The sequence below is a fragment of the Sorghum bicolor genome, chromosome 10 (assembly GCF_000003195.3).
Source record: "Sorghum bicolor cultivar BTx623 chromosome 10, Sorghum_bicolor_NCBIv3, whole genome shotgun sequence".
NCBI classification, from domain to species: Eukaryota; Viridiplantae; Streptophyta; class Magnoliopsida; order Poales; family Poaceae; genus Sorghum; species Sorghum bicolor.
The window spans coordinates 2,545,601-2,570,690 of NC_012879.2; the positions used below are offsets into that span (position 1 = coordinate 2,545,601).

General features: G+C 45.5%; 4 protein-coding genes and 1 long non-coding RNA gene across 5 annotated transcripts; all 5 read right to left on the bottom strand.

The window, feature by feature from the left end:
• LOC110430754 lies at positions 7,642-8,990 on the bottom strand. The gene is made up of 2 exons (XR_002448117.1): positions 8,374-8,990; positions 7,642-7,867 (listed from the first exon to the last, which is right to left on the bottom strand). It is a non-coding gene; the product is annotated as an uncharacterized LOC110430754 (long non-coding RNA).
• LOC8068755 (early nodulin-93) lies at positions 10,595-11,593 on the bottom strand. The gene is made up of 4 exons (XM_002437760.2): positions 11,365-11,593; positions 11,151-11,212; positions 10,980-11,055; positions 10,595-10,851 (listed from the first exon to the last, which is right to left on the bottom strand). Exons 1-4 carry the CDS (start codon positions 11,432-11,434, stop codon positions 10,706-10,708), a joined length of 354 nt encoding a protein of 117 aa, XP_002437805.1. The 5' UTR covers positions 11,435-11,593; the 3' UTR covers positions 10,595-10,705.
• LOC8068756 (thaumatin-like protein 1b) lies at positions 14,002-15,494 on the bottom strand. Its single transcript, XM_002437761.2, has 2 exons — positions 14,574-15,494; positions 14,002-14,474 (listed from the first exon to the last, which is right to left on the bottom strand). The coding sequence occupies exons 1-2, from the start codon at positions 15,368-15,370 to the stop codon at positions 14,321-14,323; spliced, it is 951 nt and encodes a 316-aa protein (XP_002437806.1). The 5' UTR covers positions 15,371-15,494; the 3' UTR covers positions 14,002-14,320.
• On the bottom strand, positions 18,285-19,223 carry LOC110430963 (dapper homolog 3-like). The gene has a single exon (XM_021449267.1). It carries the CDS (start codon positions 19,221-19,223, stop codon positions 18,285-18,287), a length of 939 nt encoding a protein of 312 aa, XP_021304942.1.
• LOC8068757 (early nodulin-93) lies at positions 20,195-21,163 on the bottom strand. The gene is made up of 3 exons (XM_002437762.2): positions 20,936-21,163; positions 20,789-20,850; positions 20,195-20,651 (listed from the first exon to the last, which is right to left on the bottom strand). Exons 1-3 carry the CDS (start codon positions 20,997-20,999, stop codon positions 20,430-20,432), a joined length of 348 nt encoding a protein of 115 aa, XP_002437807.1. The 5' UTR covers positions 21,000-21,163; the 3' UTR covers positions 20,195-20,429.

Consider the following 25,090-nt stretch of genomic DNA (forward strand, 5'->3'; position numbering starts at 1 on the left):
CAGAATAGATGAAGCTGGAGTGATTTGGTTCAAGGATCGTTTAGTAGTTCCAAAAGTCCCTGAACTCAGAAAACAAATTCTTGATGAAGCTCATGCAACAAGACTTTCAATCCATCCAGGTAGTAATAAGATGTATCATGATCTAAAACAAAGATTCTGGTGGACTAAGATGAAGCTTGAAATTGCTAGTTATGTGGCTAGATGCGATACTTGTCAAAAAGTGAAAGCAGTTCATCTTAGGTCTGCTGGAGAATTGCAACCGTTGCCAATTCCATCTTGGAAATGGGATGACATTAGTATGGACTTCATAGTAGGTTTACCCAGAACATCGAGAGGGTTTGATTCCATATGGGTCATTGTTGATCGCCTAACCAAATCGGCCCATTTCATTCCAGTAAGAAAGGATTATCGAGCTTCTGACTATGCTAAGATATACTTTAACAGAATTGTGAGTCTACATGGTGTTCCAAAGACTATTGTATCTGATAGAGGGACACAATTTGTGAATGCTTTCTGGAAGCATCTGCATAAGTCCTTGGGTACCAAACTTCTGCATAGTACAGCTTATCATCCACAGACTGGAGGTCAGACTGAAAGAGTCAATCAGATCTTAGAAGATATGTTAAGATCTTGTGTGCTCAGTTATTCAGAGAAGTGGCACGAATGTTTGCCTTTAGCAGAATTCTCTTATAATAATAGTTATCAAGAGAGCATTAAGATGGCACCATTGGAAGCTTTATATGGCAGAAGGTGCAGAACACCCTTGAATTGGTCAGAACCTGGAGAACATAGTCTCTTCGGGGTTGACTTAGTCAAAGAAACCGAAGAAAAAGTCAGGCTCATTCGAGAGAACATGAAGATAGCACAGTCCAGGCAAAAGAGTTATGCTGATAAGAGACGTCGATCTCTTACCTTTGAGGCTGGTGATTATGTATACCTCAAAGTGTCACCTATGAAAGGAGTAACTCGTTTTGGAGTAAAAGGAAAGTTGGCACCTCGATATATAGGTCCATATCAAATCCTTGAAAGATGTGGAAAGGTGGCATATCGTCTAGATTTACCACCACAGTTGTTATCAGTACACAATGTGTTCCATGTCTCTCAATTAAAGAAATGTCTTCGAGTGCCTGATCATATCATTCATGTTGAAGAAATTGAGTTAAAGCCTGATCTAACATATTCAGAGTATCCTATCAAGATTTTGGATCAAAAAGATCGAGTCACTCGTAGAAGAACTATCAAATACTACAAGGTGCAATGGAATCAACATACTGAAGATGAAGCCACGTGGGAATCCGAAGAGTTTCTCTTAGAAAGTTTTCCTGAGTTCCTTTCTTCTATGCTATCCTTGTAATCTGTAGTGTTATGATCTACCCCTGTTTTTGTAAAAGTTGGTTTTGGAAGTGCTTGATAAACTTCCTTTTCCATTAGTTAGCCTTCAAGTTAAATCTCGGGACGAGATTTCTTTAAGGGGGAAAGAGCTGTAACACTCTCGTGTTAAGCGAACTAAAACATGACATGTCATCATGAGCATTGCATAGTTTATTGTTAAGTAAACCCTGATGCATTAACTTAAAATAAGTTTAACTTTGGTTGAATGTGCTTAAGAATTTAAAGTGTGTTTAATTTATGTATGGATGTTTATTTTGGAGTTTAAAAACCTTGGGTGAAACTTAGGGGGGGAACCCTAGTTTTCAAAACCCTAGATTTGTCCCCTTTTGTGCAATTCAAAAACCAAGCAAAATTTGAAGTTGAGTTCAAAAGCAAAGTTGTAGATCTTGTCAAGATGTACAACTTTGGTGTTTTGAGTTTTTGAAGATTCAGTACAAAATCCAAAGTAATTTTAAAAATACAGATTTCCGGAAAGTGTCCCCTTTTCAAACTTAAATCCCCAATTCAAAATCTGTTTGGAATTTTGCAAAATGGTCAACATGAAAGTTGTAGGGCTTGAAAAGTTGAACAACTTTCATGTTGGGAGTTTTTCAAGTTGTTATACGAAATCAAAAGTAATTTTGGGAATTCTGTTTTGCCCCAATTCAAAAATTTGGAATTTCTTTGATTTGAGTTTGAATTTCAAAATTGTTTGGGTAAATTCACTAGTTTCCACTCAGATTTGGCTCTGGCCACCAAAAGATGTTTTGTAGCTCACAAAATTTTGTACAACTTTTATTTTGATGAAATTTTGACTTCTATTCAAAGTTTGGTTGCATTTCACAAAAAGACAGAGAGTACTTTGGGAAAAAGGGGGGGATAAGCTTTGGCTCCTGTTCATGGCGGTGGTCAGCCGAGAGTTGATCGGTGAATGCCAGCGCATGGCCACCGTTTTACCCCGTCCACGCGCGTGTTCACGTCCGTGACGATGTGGAGCACCTGCTGGCAACCAGGAGCACGACGTGCCCTTCTATACTGCGAGCACCGACCTCTTTTCTGCCACCGGAGCACCAAGGAGCAGCACCTCGTCCCCATCCAAATTGGCCGTGCTCGATCCTCCTCGCATCAAATTGAGCTGTCCACTATGTCCGCCACCTCCTTGCGAACCCAGAGCACCACCAAGCTCACTCCATAACCCTCTCAATCGCCGGGACGTCACCATCTTCTCCATCTCCGGCCGAAACGCCGCCGCGAGCACCTCACCGTGGCCAGCATCACCCCGAGCTTCTCCGACGCTGCTTCTTGTTCCTTTGGGATCGCGGTGAGCCACTGATGCTCTTGCGCTGCTCAATTCGCGCTCTACTCAAGCGTAGTGGCCGGCATTGGCTCGGCCGGGGTGGCCGTCCGCCGCGTCCATGGCCGTGGCAGCTAGGGTAGGGGAGAGCGGGTGTAAAGGAGGTCTACGGGTGCGCAAGGATCTGGGGAAGCTAGCGCGCCTCGCTGCGGAAGCCGGGAGCTCACCGGTGTTGCGGTGGAGGTCGCCGGAGCGGTGGCGCGAGGTAGAAGGCGAAGCTGACGGGCGGGACCCGCCCATCAGTGTCTGCGTGAGGTGAGGGGCAGCGCGCGGTCCGCGCGGGGGAGCTCTCCCGAGCTGGTTTGGGCCAAACGCGTGGGCCGAGCTCCTGGGCCGCAGTGGCACAGTGCTGTCTTGTTTTTCTTTTTCTTTTATGCAGTTTTTGTTTTATATTTGAAATTGTGTAGTAAATTTTGTGCTGATCCAAAAATTATGAAAATTTTTGTGTGGGTTCCAGAGAATGTAAAGAGTGTAGGAAAAATATTAAATTTTATTTTATGTTAGTTTGCATGTATCTATAAATTGCCTCTGTTTATTAATGAATAAACCTTCCATGATTTTTAGTAAATTATGGGTATATCCAAAAATTATGAAATTTAATATGTGATCTTATGTTACTGTTATCTAGCTTCAAGAATAATTTCAGCTCTGTTTGATAAAGTATGCTCTGTCTCTTAATAAAGCTATTTAAAATAATTATAAAAGAAATAGAAATAATTATTCCTTTAGGCTTTGTGTGATATTTTAGATTGATTGGCAACCAATGGTTACTTAGCATGATATGCTCCCTGGTTATGATTTATTTTATATATATGATCTTTATTGTTTGATAGATACCCAATATTGCTTAATGAAAATAATAAAACTTGTTTAGAAATAATCTATGTTTTTGGGTAGCTAAGTTAGTTGTTTCTATACCGTGAAGGTAAATTGTACTCGAGATAGTTATGTTTATTGTTGTCATCCAAGAACATGTAACCTGTCTTTACCATGCCATGAGTATATCATAATCATGCATATGCACTTTTACGTATAGAATACGCTCCGGAAGAATCTGATCCCCAGTGGGTTTCTTCCGAGTTTGTGGATCCTTCGAGTGTTGTTGAGTTGCCGAACTTCCCTTCCGGTCAAGGCAAGCCCCGGACATTAAACCCTATCCTTGTATTTTCATAAAGTTATTTATATCACTTGAGTTAATATGATGCATTAGGTGAATAGGAGTTGAATGAATCCTATTTGCTGCATTATCTACCTTGATGATTTCAATATTAACCTTGATACTTGCTTTATGAAAATGCTTAGTATGCTTAGCCCTGCTCATTAGATAAGTTTTCAAATGAGAAAGTTTGAAGGGTTGTTGTGGAATACTTTTATGGTTAATCATGTTTAAACTTGCGACGGGTCGGTGGACTTGCTTTAAGAATGGAGTCTTAAAGTAGTGTCTCCAACTGTGTCGATTAAGGACCGTACCGTTGATTGGCCTGTTGTGATTGAGACCTTTGAGTACAGCCCACATGCGCTGGTAAGCCTTACCTATAGCTATTCCGATACTTGAGAACGGCTAACCGCGTACTGGGAGTGGAGAGATGGCGAGAGTAGCGTGTACCCACCTTACGGATCTGAGATGACCGGGAAACATCTAGATTGGCTGTAGGATGGTGGTGTGCTGTACTCTCGGGTGACGCTGGACCCGTTCTTGTATGGGAGGATCTATAGAAAAGGTTGACATATGCAAGATTAAGTTCTACATATGTCGTGTGGTACTGAATCCCCAGCTGGGTTTAATCGATTCGAATCGCCGTGTTTCCTCGGATATGGAGCCTCAATCCTCGTACCATCATCGTAGTAATAAGTGAATCTTTGGTTTAAGAAAGAGGTGGTATGATTATGAAAGTTTGATGATAATTTTGGTTAGTCATAAATGATGACCTTGAGTTAAAACTTGAAAGTAGGTTTTACTCTTAGTAAGCTTTTATGCAAAAAGAAATGCTTTGATCTTGTTAAAGCTTTACCTTGAATCCCCATAGCCTGCATACCTGAGTCTTCACCTCTTTTATAGTCGGTTAAGTCTTGTTGAGTACTTTTGTACTCAGGGTTTTATTAACCCATGTTGCAGGTGAACCTCTTGATAATCCTTTTGATGGTCATGGTTACTTTACTCTTGTGGAGGAGAGTAATGATGATGATGAATCTGATGAGTGACTTTGGGCAAGTAAAATTTGTTGTGTGATCTATGGTTTATGTAATATAAAGTTCCGAAGCTTTTATGTATCAAATACTTATGGTTTGTAAACTATGAACTTAAGTTTCAATCTATGTTATGTAACCTTTCCGCTTTTACTCTGATTTCTCTTATCTATGAAATGTTGTAATACTGTGATGCTTGATGAGGGAATTCCTGAAAAGAATGTTACGTGGATGATTCGGGTTTCCCGAGGACACCCGACAGACTTCTTGAGTCATTTGGAACTCGTGCACGTCGATCAGAAGTCTTTGGGACAATGATGTGTGCATGTGGGCCACTTAATTCAGGAGGTTCTGCCACAGTTTTTCAATTATTTTTTTGGTTCATGTTGCCTGATAAGGTGAGTGATAGGTTTACTCGGCAGCGCCATTAATTAAAGAAAAAATATTATAATTGTTTCTAGAAATACATTATGTAATGGAGAGGAAATGTTACTAAAAAAATATTTGGAGTGAGGCTACATACGTTTCCATGCTTGCAGGCCTAGGATACGTTATAGGGGGTGTACATAAGTTTTTTTTTTTGAAATATCCGTTACCGGCTCTTATTGATAAGAAGACATCAACTTTATATAAAAGCATTGGAGCCAAACAGTTGTGTAACACATCACGAAAGGCTAGCCCACCCATGCAAACGCGACAGAGAACACATCACCAAGAGTCATAGCTGCCAAGCATGGTTGCAAAGCAGCCAGTAGCTTCGACTTCCCATGGAAGCTCACAGACAACCCAACTAAGATGTGAGACTGAAGGTCCCCAAGCAGGAGAGGTTATAGCAAGTCATCATTGCCGAGCTCAACCACATCGCGAAGAGCAGCTTTGAATTCCAGCCTTGATCCTCTTGCCGCATCCGTGGCGAATGCCAAGCGTCCGAAACAAACCCAACTGTTGAATAAGAGGTTGACTAGGCACTGAGAAGCGGAGGGTGTCCGCCACTCGAGACATCATGATCGAGTCGAAATTTCTCAAGTAACGCCTTTAGTAAGGTTACAACGTCCAGTGTGTGTCGTCGCTCATCTAGGAATGGACCTGGTTTTCACATACAGAAGATGTTGCCAGAGACACGACGCCCCAATAGGGAAAGCGGTGCCGCATGCATCACCATTGCTAGGCTTTCGCCAGAGCTGAGGTGTCCCCCAACAAACTAAATGCTAGACCCCAAACTGTCGCCGCCATCGTCACTACCAGTCATCCTATAGAAGCCTCACCAGAGAGGCATCAACGTACCAGCTACTCGTAGCAGCTGCACAACTGCGTCGCCGACCCCCATCGACCAGACAACATGCTAAGAACCAGCCTCACCCTATCGCACGTGTCCTTCTACCACATGCAGTAGCCGTCGCTAGCTGAGCACCTGTCGTCGATGCTGCCAATCTCCTGCAGCAACCGTCAGGCACATATGCTCCACCACAAGCGCTACCCCTTGCCTTGGGGGTGTCGGATTTGGCCAACAGGGCACCAGACCCAGTTTCCTCCGTTGACGTTGACGCGTCCACCATGGATGCATGGTCGAGGGGAAAAGAAGGATGTTGAGGAAGATGAAGAAGCCCCCCGTCACTACTCGACACCAGCACGGGCACTGGGCGGCATCACTGCGGCTCTAGCAGGTGGCCCCATCGAGCCCCACGTGGCTCATGCGAGTGCATGCCTCGCTAGTCCACTGCTACGCACGTTGCCACCATAGCCAAGCACAGAAGAGGATGAGGCCCGCCCTTGGTGTCCTAGGCCGACACAGCCACACCACGCATGTTCTAGACGCTGAACCGAGGGTTGTAGCCTTAGCCACCGTCGCCCAACACCTAGTTCTACATGGATCCGACCCATGCCTCGTCAAATCCGGATGCCAAGATGAGCAAGCAGTACTAGACCGCCGCTACACGGGCCCCATGACGCCACACATGAGCTCGCCCTTGACCACCGCACCCATGACCACAAAGAAGGCCCCTGCCGCCGCCCTTATGGCAAGCCGCACGACCATGACAGCGGCCTACTCCAGTGGTGGCACGACGCGAGGGAAGGAGGAAAGGAAGTGACTGTGTAGATTCGAGTCGCTTCCCATGTCGCTCATGTGGGAGCAATGTAGGGTCCTTTTTCGGTCCGATGGTTTTGGACTTGTGGGGTGTACGTAAGTAGAGAAAGTTTTTGTCGCTTGTTGTTGGGGTGGGTGCATGTGTGGCCTTTTGTTGTAACGTAACTATATGCAATGAGTTTGCCCCTGCATTCAAGAAAAGTTCCTATGAATTTTTCTAGAAGTAAATTATGTTACGGATAAGAAACGTTATATACGGGGTGTACGGAAGTAGGAAAAGTTTTTGTCTATTGTTGTCGGGATGGGTTCATACGTGGCCCATCACTATAAGAATCAAGGCTTTACATGACGGTTACTTTGGTCACAAACAGTCAAAAATACGTCATGGTTAACTTACCATGACGAAAGAAAAAACCGTCATGTATCTCACGTCATAAATTTGCTGAATCAAATTAAGCCGTCACAAATTGACATTTAGGTTCGTCATAGAATCCCTGGAAGTCCATTTAGCCCAGATTAGGCCCAATAGTGTATGACAAAATTGACCGTCATAGCCATTTAACACGTAGGATGCTTTCCATCATAGATTTGATTTGTCATGTAAGTGTTATGTGTTCACCAAAATCGACCATCACAAATCATATAATGAAAATCACATATAGCCCAACAATTTAGTAACTCAATTTCCAGTACATTAACATAACATGTTCTGATTATCACAAGGAAACACAAAATAGGTCCTTATCGACCTTCACATCTATTACAATAGCATTCTAGTAGCTAGTGCATAGGCTTGAACTTTTTTCTGTATGGTGACACTCCTTCAAAAAATCCATTGCATCATGGTCCTAGTCTCTGTAGTTGTCTCCCTGAAAATAACACATGTAGTTTTCTCCATGAGAGTATGTAGGTAAATTAAACCGTAGGCAAGGAACAAGGCATCAAGTTATCTACAATAAAAACAGAGTGTTGGTACACATATCAACATTTCCAAGACTGACCAAGGCAGGTTTGGTAGCAAGGCAACTGGCAACTTAGTTCAGTAGTAGGTTTGGTAGTTAGCAGTAATTGGCAGCAACACATATCTACTTAGTTTAGTAAGTGAATTGGCAGCAACACATATCAAGCACGGAATGGAATCAAATTTTAGATATGGGCCTTATAATGCCTCCTGATTCAGATTTCTATGTTAGATGAGGGGAAGCGACATCACCATGCTCCAGCAGTTTGAGAATCTTATACTCTGTAATTTGAGGGAAATCTGCATCGTTGGAGAAACCAAACATGACAGATCACACAGTATAGTGGCACCAAACTTAATGTACCACAAATCATGCACCAATCCAATTGAACATGGGAGAGGGAAACAACATACCTTATTCAGATCCAGCAGAGACCTTCCCCATATCGTTGCTGCCAGATCTGAGGCCAGGCATCGGGGCTCAGGGGTTGGAGGAGAGGGATTGAGGGAGGACTGGTCACCTGGAGTCAGCAGCCAATCTGCTGAGTACCACACACGAACATACCCGTGCAGCCCGCCCGCTCGATGCCGTGGCCACCACCATGTTGTCGATCTGGCCACTGTGGCATGGATCCAACAAGGGAGAAGAAGGACAACCACCCCATCGTTGATTAGCTGCCGAGGGAGAGGGAGGGAGCTCGCCGTACCTGTGAGATCTGAGGGAAGACTGAGGGAGGCCGCCGGATTCGAGCCATGGCGCCCCGCTTGTCGGCAGGATGCATGGTGACGACGCAGCGTGTCGATGACGACCCAGTTCTACGTGCAGCGCGCCATGGAGAAGGGGCTGGGTGTCGATCGGAGGTCTTTCAGCGCCCGGCACCGCGCTCGCGACGGGGAGAGAAGCGACGCCGTAAGCAGCAGCTGGCATCCTTGGTTGGGCGGCGGCTGCAGGAGCGGAGGGCGTGGGGATGATGTGTTGGGCTTAGGGTTTCACAAATCAACATATACTGAAGTCGATAATGGGCCTTTGTGGGCTACTGTTGTCAAGTGTCCACCTCGGAGCAATATAAGATGATGAGGCAAGTCATATAAGTGTGTTTACATGTTTGCCTACCATTTCAATCACCAGTTTAATTGCCTTGGCTATTTAGTTCAACAAGCTAAAGTGCATTAGCTACTTAATTAAGGCAAACGTGTGACCACATAGCCAAGGTTGTGACAAAAAAGTAAACATGCATTAAATTTTTATTAAGACAAATGTGTCATTATCACTCCAATTTAATATGAATAAATGTTTTATTTCTATTTTTATTAATTTACCAATCTAAAATGAATATATATGTCTTGGGCTCGATATCCAATACTCTTGATCTTGCATCATTTTGTAAGGGAATAACATCTGTGACATCCATCAGTGATGACAACTAAACCAGTCATCATAGATTTATCATCTCAGAAATAAAACGTCACAGATAATAGAATTCTATGATGCTTTCTTAGAACGTCACCAGAAATCGTCATGTAAAGCCTCATTTCTTGTAGTGATCATCGTCATTAAGTTCATAACATAACTATAAGCAATAGATGTCCATCAATGATGCACTGTTTTAATTTGTGTTTGTTGTATATTTTTCTTAATTATTTTCTGTCTTCGTTGCATGATGAGATGAGTAAGGGGTTCGACCCTGACTTGCAGGGATGGAGCCAAGAAGTTGATTTTTTTAAATGTTAGGAGACGCCAACCATGTTAAATTTTTAAAATTTATTTGAATTTTAATAAAATAGTGGAAAATTGGGGGTTTGTTATTTTGTAGAAGTGGAACCGTCGACGAAAGAGGCTAGGTTTTGTTAGGTCAAGTTGATCCCAACCACGTCTGTTGTGCTTGCCTGCTGTTTATTCTAGCTCTGAAGTTAAAAAAGGTTTTGGAAATACTGAAGTTTAGCTTGTGTGCATAGTTAGAGAAGAGCACCAGCCACTTGTATCTAATTAGGGGTCTGAGAATGTGTGTATGAATGCATGATGGAGTATAACTAAAAACCATCGTGTTGTGCAAACCCCCTTGCGGTACATGCATGGACGGCACACGGGCGGCACAGAAGCACAGTGTACAACATCGATGATTGATATGAAGAGGAAAAGCCTTTTGCCATCATGCATGTTTTTTTGCGGTCATATAGCACAAAAAGTTGTATACTTAGGCCTTGTTTAGTTCCCAAAAAATTTTGCAAAATTTTTCAGATTCCCCATCACATCGAATCTTTAGACGTATGCATGAAGTATTAAATATAGATGAAAACAAAAACTAATTACACAGTTTGATCGGAATTGACGAGACGAATCTTTTGAGCCTAGTTAGTCCATGATTGGACAATATTTATCAAATACAAACGAAATTGGTACTATTCACATTTTGCAAAAGTTTTTGGAACTAAACAAGGCCTTAAAAAATAGGAGCTAGCATATCATTTATATGATGGAAGGTAGCTAGATACAGTAAACTGGAGCACTATAAGCTAGGAGTATTACAGTTTCTCGGAGCACATCGATCGCCGATGTCTACTAGCTAGTAGTAGTAGTATATATATATATATATATATATATATATATATATATATATATATATATATATATATATATTTATTTATTTATTTATTAGGCTAGTAGTAGTAGATTATTGTTTGGACATGCTGCATCGACGGCTGAGAATACTAGTGCTTCCAGCAGGGCCATATATAGCTTCCTCGCTCACGGCCTGAAGAACCCTGGGTGCGGACGGCCGGTGCCCTGGAAGGAGGTGTCCTTGAGGTGATCAGGTGCGTTCTCGTAGGAGTGCTGCCTCGCCAGCGCGAGGATCTTCTTGTCTGCCGCGATGAAGTACGCCATGCCAGCAACTGCCGGATCCAGTTTTCGTGGAGCAAAACAGGCATCAGTTATATGTAGAAGAACATGTTTATTTCACTGATGACATGTGAAGGCATCTAGGTTGTTAAATTGTAGGGGGAGTGAGATGTACATGTACCTGTGGAGATGATGAGGGCCTGGCCAGCGGGGTTGATGTTGGCCTTAGCCCATGGCAGCATCCTGACGCTAACCAGCTGAACAACAGAGGATATCAAAATCACATACAGGCTTATTATATGCTATCACGATCAGATCTACATGCTGAGAAAGATCATAGATGAACACTCACGGTGGCAATTCCAGAGGCGACGGTCCCGATAGCTGCTGCCTTGAACCCAGCGAGGGCGGCCTCTGCATCATGGAGACATGATCGATGTACTCAAGGATCTCAGTGCAACAAAGAAATCGATCATCGTCGTCTAATAATAATAAGCAAATTAAAGCATCACCAAATTTGTGTCCACAGTGTAGTGTTTAGATGCTTATTGTGGTTGAATCTATACCTCGCGAGCATTGCTTGGCGAGGGCAAGGTTCTGGTCGACGGACGCGGAGGTCACGGTGTTCGGCGGCATGGTGATCCTGAGCGCAGAGGTCGTAGCGTCGCTCCTCGCAGTTGTGATGACTGTTGAGTGTAGTGCCAAGGAAAAGATGGGATCGATAGATGCAGGAGATGCTGGAGGGGGGCTGCTAGCTGTCCATTTATAGGAGGCGACACAGGTCCGGCAAACTATCGGCGGCGACGGGAGCCGGTGGGCGCGCGCGTCGCCGCCGCCGTGGCGCGGACGAGGTTTTGGGGGGCGCAGACGAAACGCACGTCCGGATGGCCGGATCACGGTCTGAGAAGGCGCTCTGGGCGTCGCGCGGCGCGTGAGCAGAAACGGTGGTAGCCCGCCGGCCGCCCGGACACGGGCAGGGTGCGCGCGCGCGGTTCACGCGTCGTCCTCGGCCACGTCCGCTGCACACTTTCCTTTTCCTATCAGTAGGAACTCGCCGGTGGTGTCTGCTCGGCATGCATTGCTGTTTGTTTGCATATTCTCACACGAGATTTTGCTGCCTTTTTCTCGGTCGGTTGCCTAAGCGTAAGCGCCTGACCATTGGGGACGTACAGTACGTGGTTTTGATTGGAAAAGGAAGGTAAAGCTTGTGGTTTTCAGGGGCATGCATCTGTGTGCTGCCTACTAGTATCAGAAAGATAAGCTTATGGATTAGAGTGGCATCTGTAAGATGTGATGATATAAGATGTGATGATAGGGTGCATGCAACGGGGGAGACATGCCAACAGCGCGCCAAAACCCAAAAGAATGGCGTTGTGTCATTGAGTTCGTGAAGTGCCGGTCTACACACAGGACAGGCCATGCCGCTGGTGTAAAAGGTAAAAGTATTATGCAAATAAACGGCGGGGAATTATCAGCGCTCAGTATAACTGCACACTTTCAACTGTATAAACGAATTAAACGTGAGCAGACTCTCACATGGAAAGGTAAAAAAAAAACATGATTTTTCTCGTGTTTCTTAATAGTAAAAAAGAATGCACTCATTCTTTTTTACGATAACAATTCCATATATGTAATGTGAGGACGAGCTTATAATCCTTGTCACAGGGTTGGTCGTGCAGGGAAATAGGCAAGGTGTTTGCGCTTGTTGTTAGAGCGGGTGGATATGTGTACTTTGGTCAATCCACGAGATATTTTTTTTGTATCTATCTCAAGTTCTTTTGGTTATTTAATTTTCTTTTGTCTTCGTTGCGTGATGGGTTATTGAGTGAAGGGGGTTTGTCCCTGTGCTTAATTATTTAAAGAAGATTACTATAAATTAAATAACAAGCGACAAGAATTTTCCCTACTTCCGTACAACCCCTAACCTACTCCAGCAAGTGCGGAAACGTATGTAGTCTCACTCCAAACATTATTCCATTTCTAGGTTAGGGGGTGTACGGAAGTAGGGAAGGTTTTTGTCGCTTGTTGTCGGGGAGGGTTCATGTGTGTTCCTTTGTCATAACATAACTTCTTGTCACTGAGGGTACATGTGTGGCGGTTTGTGGTAACATAGGTGTAAGCAATAGTTGTTGATGAGACTTGTTTGGTGATTGTTTCATGTTCTTTAACACACTTCGTGGTATGGATAATTTTAACATGCACACGCCTCATTACTCAGCAATAACACATATTTACTTAACTACCAACATACTCTGTGGTCCCAATCACCACCAAGACGTCTAGGTGATAACGATCACCAAGAGTAACAAGCACAAACTCTCACTTGACCTAAACAAGGTTAATGAGACTAGAGGATGCACACCTGATACTTTGCAAGCACTAATGGAGCCCTTAATCTTGCAATTAGCAAATCCCATCACTCCACTAAGCTTGAACTCCTCCTTGCTCACCAATGAGTGTAACCAGATTGAGGAGTATAAATATCCCCAACACCAAGACCTAGCCACACTACTATAGAAATGATTATGAGAGGTGGTACCCATTTATTAACTAAGGTGGTTAAAAAACCAATTGTCTCATAAAATGCAAAATGCCCGACGGATTAATGGAGGCAGTTGTTTCATTTACCGAGGCAACAAAAAATGATAGTCACGCAAAATCAATTTAACAAGGCGATCATTTTTTTTACGACGTGGTCAAGTAACAGCAGCCTCCGTAAATCGATTTACGGAAGCGATCGCCAAAAATATTCTATTTTCGGAGGCAGCCGTCTATTTTTGAAAGCGGACATACTATAAGACCCGCCTGAGAATCCGAAGCCCAACAAAGTCCATATAGGTCCAGTATCATTCAGTTGTTGAGTGCTCATTCTTGTGAATGACACTACTTCCACTTGATTCTTGGGCTTTCACTAAGCTACCTAGTGCTAAGTTTCACATGTGTACACTACACTCACTCACTAAACTCACCTAAGTCAAGCTACTAGCTTATATCTCTTTATAGTACGGCCAAAGAAAAAACTAAACTATGTCTCCTGAAGTCCGGATGATTCTTGCGCTGCGGCGTTGTTTGGTTTGCAGCGCGAGTTCGAGAAAAGGTTGCTTATTCTACTTGCATGCTGGAGCAACTCATACCGAATGAGCTCAATCCGTGAACCAAACACGCTTGGATCACCAAATCATACATAGGACTGAACTTGCATATAGGTGGTGTCTTCTTTGAGTAATATATATATAGCAAAATGAAAAAGGCTGATTCAGTAGCTTCTCTATTCTATGGACAGTGACAGTGAGAGATTGTGTGAAGCTTTATAGATCAATGAATTCATTCCATTTGATGACTACTCGGTTGTGATGTTTTTAATCTCTGGATGATGGTCCAGATTGACAAATCAATTAAGAAAAATGGGATGAACCAGCCTGCCCCTAGGCTCTTTATTTCTTTCTTCACTTTTCCCATGTGTGCAACACTGAAACCACTCTGCCTGCTGGCTGCCTGCCTTCTCGGTTGATACTTCTTAAATTAAAAGACATGCGAAAGCGCCGCCATGGCGACGCCGAGGAGGACAAGGCTGGATTCAATAATGGACGGCATGGTGCGCCACGACGACGACGCCACTCGCCCGCCACCGCCGACGGCCGCTCGTATTTGCGGGTCTGTTTCCACCGATTTGACACTGCAGTTAAAAATGAAGCAAAAAACCAGACGATCGATTAGCGACATTCTTAATTTCTTACACTGCATGTGGATATATACAATTTGCAGCGTCGATCACCTAGTCGTGCTCGGGCAGAAGGTGATGGCGTACGACGTGCCGCCGCCGGCGCAGGTGAAGGTGGAGGTGGCGTCGTCGTAGGCATAGCTGTACGCCCGCGGGCACGACTTCTTGAAGAACTGGGAGTACGCCGTCGGCCAGCACGCGTTGGGGTTCCCGTGCTCCCCGTGGCAGCAGTGCTCCGCGGTGCCGAACGCCTCGCAGGCGCTCTTGCACGCCACGGCGGCGCCGCCGCCGTCGCCACGGTCACCGACGCGGAGCTCGGCGGGGCACGCGGCGTTGAGGTCCATCACGCACCCCGTCAGCAGGCAGTTGGCGCCGCCGCCGTGCGGTGCGTGCGGCTCCACCAGCATCGGCAGGTTGTAGCCGTCCACGAGGCTGACGTCGTAGAAGTCGAGGCCTTCGTGGCCGTCGAAAGTGAACTCGGCCAGCGTCGCGGGCGGTTTGGCGCCGTGGCCCGCGCAGTCCAGCCGGCCGGAGCCGCAGTTGGCCGTGGCGCAGGCGAACCGCCCTGACGACGTGTCGGTGGAGCAGTGGGTGCGGCCCCAGAGACGGCCCGACCACCCGTGCGGCGCCGGCAGCGACCGTGACTGGCCTGGTTCTAGGGCGAAGCCCGTGGTTTCCAGCGCCGGCGAGCCCGCGCTGGATAGGATGCCCGGCCACACCGTGTGCCCGCAGTGGTTCGTGATGGTCAATGTTCTCGTCGAGGAAACACCTCCAACTCGGGAGGAGATGACGATGACGAGGACGACGTGGAGCAGGGCGAATGGAGCTTGGCGTGCTTGGCCCGACGACATTGCAAGCTACAGTAGTCAACTAAGTGAGGGGCAAATGAGAAGAGTACGTGAGGAGCTTCAGCTTCAACTTGGCAATGGCGGCGAGTGCTACCTCACTGGTGCTGCGCTGCTAATGAGTCGTAGGTGTGTCGTCCGTCCCCCGGCCCGGTCCTCTACTTATAGTATGTGCTCTCTCCCTCTGGCCTCTCCCTACACGGTCACACCATGGGGACTCAGTGCTTGGGACGTTGGCATTTCCCGTGATTATTGTAACGAAGACGCCTTTCCTATTTTCATGTGTGCTATTACTTTGGCCTTGTTTAGTTCCCCAAAAATTTTATATAACAGATACTACATAATCAAATCAAAGTTCAGTGCGTGTCGATTTACGTGATATTATAGAATATGCGCGCACACATGCCTTGTGATTGCATTCGGCCTCATGCATGGCAATGTATTAGCCCACCGGCGGATGAAAGTTGTTGTCGGTCCGTTATTTTTCGCTCACAATCACATTAAGACACGCTCACGTATGCATGCACACGCATCTCTCCAACAACTACTATATGGACGCATTTGGTTACCTACATCAGGCCTTAGCCACACTCTACGGATGCGAGAACAGAGGTTTATTTGGTTTACTACGTATTTGACAGGCCAAACTCTGCACGTGCAAGGAACATCGTTTCTGCCAGGCCTGACTTGCGTGGTGCAGGTAATATATTATTCATCTAATGATGTTACTAATGTATTATTAGCATATATTAAATAAAATTAACATATTCCTGCGGAACATTCTGTCAAAAAAATATATTCCTGCGGAACAACCAAACAACATCTCAGAACAGTCTGACTCGTGCAAATCGGCAACCAAACACCATACTCTTACATGTATTTGGGCCTGGCTACTGGGAGCCAAGCTCCTTCCATGCGAGTCAGGCTGAGTTCATACACGAACCAAACAGGCCTTACACCATTCTATGACATCACATCATCTCATCGGTTTTCATGTCCATGAGTCCTGGCCATACACTTTTGAAAAACCAAGCACATTGAGCTAGACATCCAATTTGTTTGAGATGTCCTTGGGGTTTTTAAAGACAAGCCTTTTAACATAGCCATTTTTTAAATTAAACATAGCTTTTTTTTTTTTGTAAATGCTCATTTATAGAGGCGGTCAAGTTAAGAGAGATCCACTTCTAAAAATCTATTTTCAGAGGCGGGATATGCTTTGAGTGTCTCCTTAGATCTCTTGTCTCATAGAATCATTTATAGATGCAGTTGGATAAAAGTACGGCCACTTAAAATAAAACACCTTATCTCCTAAAATTGTTTCTGTAGTAGTGATAATAATTGTCTTAACACGACAATATGTCATCTTTCGCCTATGTGCATGTTTCAATTGTGGTATATGGCGTAGAATATTAAATTAAATGCTCCCATTTTCATGTTATTTGTTTTAATATTTAATAACGCGTGTATAATAGAGTGCAAGAAGGTACATAACCAAAGTCCCAATAGTTATGTGAGCAAAGGCAATATTAAGCCATCAACAATGCAAAAATGAGTAAATGACGGTTTGGAAATTGTTTGCAATGGAGATGGCTTCATTTTTTTCTAACATATCATAACCAATTAAAGAAGATTATTATATTTGTCATCCTCGGGGTCATGTAGGCGAAGTTTGTTGTTCCATATACTTTCGGCATATTGTACTGGAGTAATATAGCTTTAATCGAATTCAAAAGAAAACCAAAGAGTCCACTGTCCGTCTGTCCCGCACATGCTTTGCAAAACCAGGCTAAGTCTTCAGTAGGGGCTTCCATGCCCCTCCTGTTCTTTCAAAAAAAAAAAAAAAAACCAGGCTAAGTCTGCTTGCTACCCAAATAAAAAGTATGCCCATGCGGAACTGTGCACCATTTTTTATTAGTATGCTCAATGCTTAACTCATAAGAAAGAAGTCCTGTGCTTTTGTGCAGTCTTATATATTACGACCATTATTTCCATGAAAAAGGGTGCACTGATGCTAAAGCACTGTCCTCATTCAGTCAAAATCCCGACGAAAAACAAAGGGACACCAGCTAATACAATTCGCTCCATTATTGAAAAGGTGCAGTGCCTTTAGCTGAAGTTTCAAGGATAGTTGTCACCATGTTGGTCCCGCATCAATGCTTAATTAAGTCCTTCAGTAATCTGCAGTCAGGGCCTACTCCGGAGGCATCGCCTGACGGATTTCCGACAACAGAGCAAGTGGCTGCTCCGTCAGGAGGTGGGCTTCGTAATTCAAGACCGGAGCGGGCTCGAGTGAGGAACGCTCGCTTCTACGGCCCAGAGTGGAAGGCCCAGTGGTGACCAGAGGGCGTTTAGCGCACATCTCTTCCTTTTTTTTTTTGGAATGAAATGGTTTCGAGTCCTATAGTCATCGTTGTTCACCAGTTCATGGAAAAACCAATAAAAAGAAACAAAGTGTTTTCTAAATGACGGTGGTTGGTGGCTGTCTGTCAGTGTTTGCCCTCAGTTTTGGGTTTTCAGCTCGGCAGCGGCAGTTTATCTGAGTGTCTCTGGGCTGCTGGTGACTGCACAAGTGCTGCCCACTGAGGGATAGCTTATATCTATTGTAATGGTAAAAACAGATAATTATATACAGATTTATAGTAGGATTATTTTAGATACCAGACTATCTTTAAAAGTTGCAGAGGTGGTAATGTAAATTTGAATTTAGGGATTATCTTATGTTGTTTTTTTATAGTGACATATAATAAGAATTATCCTACAACTATTATTGTCTCTAGACGTTACCAGATTGATGGTGGGACGTCTCTGATCTCTATAAGATAATTTTAATAGAGCTTTCTTATGATATTTTTGTAATGTTTTTATCAAGTCTCTCTCATTAGTAATAGTAAGATAGTATATTATCTTTTTTTCCCTGCAACTAAACATGTAACACAATACAGGTGGGACGACCCTCGAGCGCCCTCCCAACGGGCGACTCGGGGGGCGACGGCGCCACCCAGCTCCCCCCCCTCCTCTCCGGCCCTCCCCGGCCGCCGTCGCCGTGATCCCGTGGCGGCGGCGGCGGCGGCTGCCCCGAAGTGGCCCCGTGCGCGTCTCTTCCCCCCCCCCCCCTCCCCCGCTCTCCTCCCCCCCTCCACCTCTCCCCCGACGTGTCCGGCGGTGTCCGGCGGCGGCAGGCGGCAGCCGGCCAGATCCGGTGGGCGGCGGCCGGATCTGCCACCCTGCGGCGCTCAGGCTTCGTCCCGGCGGCCGGGGGTCGGGGAGGCGCCGCCGTCGCGGCCACGGCCACGGTGTCCCTGGTCGCGGTGCCGTTGCGGACCAGGAGCCTGGCGGCGAGCGTCGCCACCGCCGCGTAGTCGCGCGCGTCGCGGCACGGCGACGCCGGGTCGTAGCAGAGCGCGGAGGCGCAGAGCTCCGGCGTGCTTGGTCCAGCGCCGAGTTCGCCGCCCCCAACCCGGCGCTGGCATGCCTGGCTCGGCGGTGCTCCTCCCCCGGGCCGGCCGGCGGACCCCGACGGATGCTGTGCGCCCCCACCGCGCGCCGCCTCTTCCGACAGCGACGTCTTCTGGGAGGAGCCAGACGACGGCTCCGGGAGCGACTTCGAGGACGACGGCCCGGAGCAGAGGAGAGCCTTGCGTTCCCCTTCCTCCTCGCCGTCCTCAAGGCTCGAGGCGGCGCGACAGCAAGAACAGGACCTCCGGAGAGGTTTTGGTCGGGCCGGGGCTGAGCTCGCTCGACTCCGGCGTCCCGCCCCGGTGGCCTTGTGAGGGCTAGGGCGCTGCAGAGGCCGCAACGTGTGCTGCCCCGCACCGTGGTGGTGTGGGTAGCCAAGTTGGCGGTGCGTCATTGATGCCATGGTGGTGTGGGTGGCGTTGCCTCGCCCGTTCACGGGCTCTCTGCACTCGGAAGGGGGCGCTTGGCGAAAGCCTGGCCTTCGGCCGACGATGACGACGCTTCTAGCGCCGTTCCCCTTCTTGGAGGCATCTGTCGCTGCGCCCCCTTTCCAACCGGCGTCGAACTTCTAGGTGAAAGCCTTGCCCGTATGGGCCGGCAATGGCGGCGCTTCCTGCGTCGCTTCCCCTCTTGAAGGCGTTGTCGCTGAAGTTCTTTCTACGCGTGGCCTGCTGCCCGCGCAGCCCCTCGGGCGTCGTGCCGAGCCTTTTCATGCCTCTTGCTGCACTCCTCTTAGGTTTGCTGACTAGTGTTTGTTGTACAGTTGTGCTCTTTCCGGTGGATGCTTTGCCACCGAGGTGTTTCCGGCGGATGCTTTGCCGCTGAGGTGCGTTGCTTTGCCACCAAGGATGCATCTCCGGCAGGTGGGTCATTGAGGTTGCTGAGGTGGGGACGGATGCTTGGCCGTCGGTTGGTTGCTTTGCCACTGACGACGCGTCTCCGGCTGGGTTGGTCGTCGAGGTTGCTGAGGTGGAGACGGATGCTTGGCCGTCGGTTGGTTCGCTTTGCCACTGAGGACGCGTCTCCGGCTGGGTTGGTCGTTGAGGTTGCAGAGGTAAGGACGGATGCATGGCCGTCAGTTGCCCCTTATCTGTTGCGGCTCCGAACACTGTTGACTACCTAGGTGTTGGGTTTTCTTCTTGTTTTTGGCTTAGCTGTTGGGGTTGTTAGGTGGAGGCCCCCTCATGTTTCTTGCTTTTGTTTGTGTTTTGGGTTTCAATGGTAATCCTTGGATTACCTGCCGTTTCTTTCGGCTCTTCTTCTTAATGAAAAATACGTGAAGTCGTGATCTCGAAAAAAAGGCTACATATATGGCCGCTAACTATTGGTTTGGAGATCATTTGTTACAAGAAAGTAGCACATAAATTTGGTTCATTGGTAACTAAACAGAAGTTAAATTTGCATTCATTATATTTTCTGAATTGAGCAACAATAGTACAAGGTAATTACAACACTAAGTACTATTACTAGTTCATCGATGTTTAGTGCGATGCTAGAGCATCATCAGCCTAGCAGCTGTTTATTCAGACATCGACGAGATCTCTGGTGCTCGTACTGACGACGAATTGAAGAGGTAATTAACTCGGCGCATGCATGTCTCATCTCATTCTCATGGCCTGAAGAAAGCCGGGTGTGGGCGACCGGTGCCCTGGAAGGAGGTGTTCCTGAGGTGCTCCGGTGCGCCCTCGAAAGAGTGGCGCCTCGCCAGCGAGAGGATCTTCTTGTCGGCGGCGATGAAGTAGGCCATCCCAGCAACTGTTGAGATGATGAGTGCCTGGCCTGTGGGGTTGATGTTGGCCTTCGCCCATGGCAGCATCCTCACGCTCGCAAGCTGAAGAAGCCGTAGCGAAACGATACGTAAGTTAGAGACAGAGTTGTTTCCGATGTACGCGTGCACAAGAATGCGTCTAATTAATCTATGGAAAAAGAGCTGAGATTTAGGGCCTGATGGAATGAAATGAAACTCACAGTAGGAATCGCGGAGGCGATAGTTGCCACAGCTGCCGCCTTGGCTCCGGCAAGGGTCGCCTCTGCAGACATACAAACAAGCGTCAGTCAGAGTCAGTGTACATAGTACATAGCGCTTCAAGAAGGCTTGTTTGTGCATGCACAGACCTCGCGAGCATCGCTTGGCGAGGGCAAGCTTCTGATCAAGGGATGCACGGGTCACCGTCGACATCTCTCGGATCTCTCTGCGGTTGCAGACTTGGCAAAACAAATTCTCTGGCTAGTGAAAAGATGCAGCTCTGTCGTCAGCTGGCACTCTCAGCAGTGAGGTGAGGGGCACTGAAACTCTGAAAGTATACAAGGAGTGAGCGAGGATGTGAGGACGATGGATGTGTTGCCAGAAGCAGAGGGGGGCCGAGGATTTATAGGTGGCAAGGCATCGATCAGGGACCCCCAAACGATCGGCGGACGCGGCCGGGGAGAAGCGGCGGGCGGACATGGTTTTCAGCTTTCAGGGCGGGGATTCGTTCCAGGGGACCATTGTTTCGCTATCCTCTCCTGGTCCTGGGGCCTGGCCTGCAGCTGCAGATAGACAGGACAGAGACAGACGTCGCATGACACCATGTGCATGGGATGGCACTAACCACGTCACCGGCCTTTTGGTGCTTGCATTGATCGATCCCTCGAGAAACTAGTTAGCTTTGAAGCCTAACCACGTGCAGGTCAATGTTACAGAAACCCAACCCAGGGATTAATTACAATGCTGTGATGTGGGTACTAACTAGTACGTACTAGCTACGACTCAAGGTTGAATTGAAGTTGAAGAGAAAAATTAACAAGTTACCAACCACGACCACTACTATATGTGAGTTTGACACGCTAATGGGAGCCAAGGCACGGCTGAACATGCAGCACGGTCAGTCCTATGACGCTCCTGCATGCGTTGCGCAGACCAAAAGTCACTGGTTATATTTCGAACATTTGGCAGGGTGGTAGTAACTAAAAGTATTTACTGATTTATTGTGAAAAACAGGCTGAACATAGTGAAAAATCGACTTTTTTTTTCCCCCGAGGATGGCGATCTGGTGTGTTTCCGTGAGGCCCTGCCGGCGTTGCCTTCTTGGGCTGGCGCTCCCAGTTTTCGGCGAGCAACAGCAGGAAACCACTGACGTGATCTGATGTGTTTCCGTGGCTGTACCCTCGGTTTTTTGGTGTGTTTTCTGTTGTGTTTCCGTTGCGTAGGTCTCGTCCAAAATAATTGAATACACAAACAAAATCGTACAAAGACTCCTCATATATCTTTTCTATCTGAACTTATCATTTTTATTCACTAGCAAGGAAAGTTATATTAACAGATATATTACATCACAAATTATGTATTAATAAAAAAAACTGAATAAGAGATATACAATACTGTATCTAGAACCTGGTTTTGGTTTTGGGCGAAACGAAACCCATGTGCTGTTGCCTCTTTGCTATCCATTCGTAGCTTTAGGTGGTGGTGTGCATGTATCTTGGGATTCCAGTACCGCTTTAGGTGGTACTTGTCATCACCGTCCAGACTCCAGAGTACAGAGAAACTGAAAACAAATGCGTGCAAGAAACAAGGCCAGTAGTTTACTAAGAGATTAGGGCCATGTTTAGTTCAAAAAAAATTGCAAATTTTTTTTCAGATTCTTCATCACATCAAATCTTACGGCACATGCATAAAATATTAAATATAGATAAAAAACTAATTGCACAGTTTACCTGTAATTTGCGAGACAAATTTTTTAAGCCTACTTAGTCCATGATTGAACAATATTTATCCAGGGCCGTCCCGGCATAAATGGGGACCTTGTGCTAAATTCTAAAATAGGTCCTAACAACTAACAAAATACAGTAGTAAAATAATGTACTTATTATAAAAAGCTTAGAGATGTTTTAGCTCTCCAAGACTTTTAAAATGACATATAATTTGGAATAGAGAGATTATGTACAATGATCAAGAACTATACAGATTCAACTTTTGGTTGCAAAATTTTTTAAAATGCAAAATTTTTTAAAACTAAACAAGGCCTTGGAGACATGTGAATCTGACCTATTGGTCGCTGAGAAGGAAGAGCACCGATCCCGCTAGCGATATGCTAGGGGGTGTTTGGTACTGCTCTGCTCCACGTTTTTTAGCTTTGCTCCACTTTTTTAGCCAAACGGTTTCAGCTCCACGCAAAAAAAAAGTGGAGCTGTGAGAGCACCTAAATAGGTACTCCACGAACTCCAATTTTTTGTGGAGCTGCTCCACGACGAAGTTTATGGAGCAGAGTTCGTGGAGCAGTCCCAAACATCCCCTTACTCGCTAGTCTCGCACTTAATTTGACAAAATTTCCTCTCTCAGCTACACTGTTCTGCATATCTACGCTGCTAGATTCTCTATTTTTCTTTACTGTTTCAGCTTTCAAAATGACCAACGATTTGCTTTTCACAAAACTGGATTATTGTGCCGGTTAGATGCCCAAACTCTCATGCCTAGATTCATGTGCTCAAACCTAGAGAAAGGCCGTGTTTAGTTCTGGAAGGAAAAAATTTGTGACACTGTAACACTTTGGTTTGTTTATAGTAATTATTGTCCAACTATGAACTAAATAGGCTCAAAAATTCATCTCATAAATTTTGATCAAACTGTGCAATTAATTTTTATTTTCGTCTATATTTAATACTCTATGTATGTGTCTAAAAATTCAATATGACGAAGAATTTTGAAAAATTTTAGGTTTTAGTAAACAAGGCCAAAGAAAAACCATGCTCTACTGATGGATGGAGACATGGAGTGAAGGGTCAAAACAGTCGCACCAACCAGTACGACCGAGACAGTTTGATGACTTGTCGGCAGAGAATTTTAGACCTTATTTAGTTTAAATTTTTTTTGGTTTTTGAGATTGTAGCAATTTTGTTTTTATTTGATAAACATTATCTAATTATGAAGTAACTAGGTTTAAAAGATTTATCTCGCGATTTACAGATAAACTATGCAATTAGTTTTTGTTTTAGTCTATATTTAGTGCTCCATGCATGTACCGTAAGATTTGATGTGACGAGAAATTTAGAAAAGTTTTTGGTTTTTAGATGAACTGAACAAGGCCCACAAACCCAGCTACAGTAGTCGACACGCATGACTGTAGTAACTGCCCGTAAGTAGTAGGCTTGAAACCGTAAAAGTCGTGCAGGGACACTGGACAGAGAGGGGCATGCATGCAGATGCTTGAGTACTACTACATGTCCGATGCAGTTTTGGTTTTGGGTTGCAAATCAGGGACTCGCCGCTCCCAGTTTTCGGCTGGGCGGAGGCGGGGCTGGGGCACCGTGGCGTCTCGGTCTGTGTGTTGCGTGCTTTTGCGCCCACACTCAATGAGTACGGCACGGATAGCTTATCCTCTGCTGTCTCCTGTGATTTTCAGATGCAGTCACAGACTCACAGTAGTAGGCTGATGCTTGATTAAACATGTGCAGCTTGTTATTAAGTTTTGTTTCGTTTTAAAACTAGCAATACAACTCAGTCTTTCGAAGGTTTATATATAAGGTCTTGTTTAGTTCACCCTAAAAATAAAAAATTTTTCAAAATTCTCCATCACATCGAATCTTGCGGCATATGCATGGAGCATTAAATATAGATAAACAAAAACTAATTGCACAATTTATCTGTAAATCCTAAGACGAATCTTTTAAGCCTAGTTACTCCATGATTGGACAATGTTTTTTAAATAAAAACAAAAATACTACAGTGCCAAAATCCTAAAAAATTTTGTATCTAAACAAGGTCTAAGTATCTGCGGCTCTATATGGGTCTAAAAAAAATAATATGTACTGAATAAATTTTTCTTTATATATAAGTATCTGCGTCTCTATGGGTTTATTCATGGTTTTAGGACTGCCTCTTTCTTCTAAAGAGTAAACGAGTCAACCAACTGACCTACCTTTGATCGTAACCGTTTAAAAGCACCAAATAAAATACGGAAAAAAAAACGCTATAGACTATGCCGAGTTTCATGGTTCAGAAACACAAAGCGCCGCAGTACTTCTCATTATATACACGCTTATTATTTGGAGCACCGCAAACACAAGGTAAACTACATTGGCACAATGCAAGTTTATCTCTTATTTGTCTGTAAACTTCGTTTTCATTAATAAATTTTTCTGTAAGGGTGCAAACCTCTCCAGTTTCACTAAAAAAAATACTACAGTACTCTCTGTTAGCATGCCCGTCAATTAATCTGCAGTTGGCTGAGCCAGGGCCAGGCAGGCATCGACGCCACAGTATTGGGAAACCCAGCAGCCGAGCGGACCCGT